General features: G+C 40.2%; 1 protein-coding gene across 1 annotated transcript; it reads right to left on the bottom strand.

Annotated features, from left to right (window-relative positions):
- Positions 1–2242: 2242 nt before the first annotated feature.
- Positions 2243–2732, bottom strand: LOC127230763 (60S ribosomal protein L17-like). Its single transcript, XM_051196062.1, has one exon. The coding sequence runs from the start codon at positions 2689–2691 to the stop codon at positions 2251–2253; it is 441 nt and encodes a 146-aa protein (XP_051052019.1). The 5' UTR covers positions 2692–2732; the 3' UTR covers positions 2243–2250.
- Between the last annotated feature and the right edge of the window lie 411 nt (positions 2733–3143).

Here is a 3143-nt window from a genome sequence, read left to right as displayed (position 1 = left end):
AAATGATGAGAATTAAATTTTTCGAAGCCTGTGATAAGTATATTGTAAAATAAATGTGTGCTAAACATTTTCCAATTTGTTTCTCAGTGTGGAGTGCATTCAGCAGCATTTTCTTTTCTTTCTTTCTTTTCTTTTCTTTTCTTTTTTTTTTTTTGACGTTTTTCTTTAGAAAAAGAGGAAAAGCTAAAGGAATTTTGTAAGTTTTGTTACATAGGGGGCCAAAAGACTGGGTGACAAAGTGAACAGCTCTTTGTTTGACTGGAAAATAACCAACACAACAGACAACTGATCTCAGTAGATTTCTCCTTGATGCTGTATCATCAGACTTGAACAGGAACCATTGGTTAAAAGTAGGAACTATAGGTTAGAACTGGCTTCTTTTCTTTTTATTTTAATTTGAACCCCATCCTATGGATGTTTCCTTGGGAATCTCACCTTTTGTGAGATAAAGGTGTTAAGGTCTTTAATTATTATTATTATTGCTTTTTAAGTTTTGTTTAACTCATGCCTTCTTTCATATACTAAAGTTGGAATTGAAGACTTCATTTAATTTCTGTGGTCCATCTCTCTTCAAATGTTTGTTTAAGAAGCACTTCAGCTAGCTGGGTGTTGGTGGTTCATGCCTTTAATCCTAGCACTGGTGGTGGCGGTGGGGGGAGGCGCAGAGGCAGGCAGATCTCTGTGAGTTCCAGGCCAGCCTGGGCTACGTAGTGAGTTCCAGGTCAATCTCCAAAGCAATGCAGAGAAACCCTGTGTCAGAAAAAAAAAGAACTTCATTGAAAGTAGTGTTCTTCCTATTCTGCCAGACAATTACTTCTGTCTACATGGTTCCTCATCAAAGTATTCATTAGCAGCAGCACAGGCTGTGTGTTCCACTTTTATCCACTATTCTTTTCAAAAAAATATTTATCCTTCCCTCATATATTACATCCAAACTTAAGTTTCCCCCTCCCTCCTCTCCATCATCCTCGTCCCCCAACCTCCACTCTCCTCTAGACCCAATCTCCCTCTGTTTCTCTTCAGAAAAGAGCAGAACTCCCAGGGATATCAACCGAACATGGCATAACAAGGTACAATTAAACTAAGCACATGTTCTCATATCAAGGCTGAATGAGCCAATGCAGTAGGAGGAAAAGGCAAAGAACCAGGGGCAGCTCTCACCCCTGTTGTTAGGAGTTCCACAAGAACTCCAACCTACACAAGCATAATATATATGCAGAAGACTTAGGACAGACTCAAACAGGCTCCATGATTGTCGCTCCAGTCTCTGTGAGCCCCTATGAGCCCTGGTTAGTTGGTTCTGTTACCCACTACTCTTTATTTAATGGAGTCGCATCAAGGCTATGAGCACAAGGCTGTGAAATGGAGTCAGGAAACCTGCTGTGGGATTGATGGCGGTGCCAAGACATGAAAGGCTAGTATGAACAAGCAACAGAGAGAGTGCATGCAGAAACAGTGGTGTGAAATGTGTATATATACATGTTTGAGTGACAAACACATCTCACCAATATGTATTTGGCAGGATGTGTTTGTCATTCAACTCTGTGGCTTTGGTGAGAGGGAATGGGTTTTTTTTTTTCATTAAAGGATAACCACATCTGCTGGAAGATTTGAGTTTTGTTCTTAGAAAACCCACTTTAGTTGAATGTGTTAAATGAAATGATTCTTGCACCCTACTCCCTTGCCTCTGGCAATGAATGCTGTATGGTGTGTGTTCTTCTCTGTTACTGATCTGGAAGTTTGCAAATGTGAACTGAAGCTGATGATCTGGGGACATGAAATGAGATCCCAAGGAGAACTTGGGAAGAGAGTTCACTGGTGGGCTCAGGTGTCTCACAACTGTGTAGAAGTTCTCATGGCTCTTAGCTGTGCATACAAATGCCATTTTCTGCAGTTCTCTGTCCTGTGCTGGGATGTTTTACATGAGTTGTCATTGCTGGATATTCTAAAACTGATTTTAATTAAAAAAAAATTTGGTTGGGGCTGAGCTGGTGGTGGTTTTGGGTGGGGACTAATGATAACTCTGATTTGGTATTACTTGGGCCATTATACATTCTCTAAATGTATTAGGCCCACATTCTATATTTTCAAGTCTCCCTTCTTTCCAAATTAAGAAAAATGACTACCAAACTAATTTCAGCATTACAAATTAAATGAGATATCTGATGAGACAATAAGATAATACAGCATCTGGTGAAAGAAATTTGTAGATGTTTTATTGTTTTCTTTTTTTTAACTTTTACACTGAGTTTATTCCCATGCCATAAGTTTTTGTTTCTTCAGTTTCTTCTGGGATATCTTCTTCTTCTGTGCAACCTCCTCTTCCGGCTTCGGAACAATCTGCTCCTTTTCCGTGAGGATCATCTCAATGTGGCACGAGGAGCTCATGTACGTGTTAATCTGGCCGTGAGCTCTGTGGGTTCGTCGGCGAATCTTAGGTGCTTTGTTCACCTGGATGTGTTCGATGACCAGAGGATCTACTTCTAGACCCTTAAGCTCAGCATTACTCTCTGCATTTTTAAGCATGTGCAGCAAAAATTCAGCACTCTTTTTTGGCCACCGACCCTGTGTCCAGCCCCACTGTTTGGCCTGGGCGCACCTGCCTACTCCACCATTGTACTGCCGGAATGGCACACATTGCTTCTTCAAAGTGACATCTTTCAGGTATTTGGTGGCTTTTCGGATATGCATGCCCTTGATGGTCTGGGCAGTTTCATGGGTGTTCTTAAAGTGAACCCGAAGAGTCAGAGGTCACCTCAGGCCAAGCTTTTTTTTTTTTTTTTTAAGAATAAATGACTGTCTAAACTTACAATAGAGTTTGGCTTGTGATTTTTTCTTTAATGTAACAAAAGTCAAGAAAAGAAAATAATTGGATGCATTCAGGCTTAGTGGTAGATGTTAGTAACATTAAAGAAACTAATCATTAACCTAAGCAGTATTTGTTGAAACTGAAATAGTTTCCTTACCACTTATAAACAGTTATGGAGGGACTGCAGAGATGCAGCTTTTGATTTGGAGGATGGTTGTGTTATCTACAACGCCAGAGGCATGGTGGGAAGCAGTATAAGGCTTTGTAAACAGAAAGGACTCTATCTCTGGCCTTTCAAATTGTACCTCACTCTGCTTTTCACTGCTAATAAAAA

This window comes from Phodopus roborovskii, unplaced genomic scaffold (assembly GCF_943737965.1).
Source record: "Phodopus roborovskii unplaced genomic scaffold, PHOROB, whole genome shotgun sequence".
NCBI classification, from domain to species: Eukaryota; Metazoa; Chordata; class Mammalia; order Rodentia; family Cricetidae; genus Phodopus; species Phodopus roborovskii.
Note: the sequence above shows the minus strand (reverse complement) of the source record. Positions and strands in the feature narration are given on the sequence as shown.

What these genes read in the sequence shown, in the direction of transcription:
- LOC127230763 (XM_051196062.1), bottom strand. Translation starts at nt 2,691, where the DNA reads ATGCATATCCGAAAAGCCACCAAATACCTGAAAGATGTCACTTTGAAG.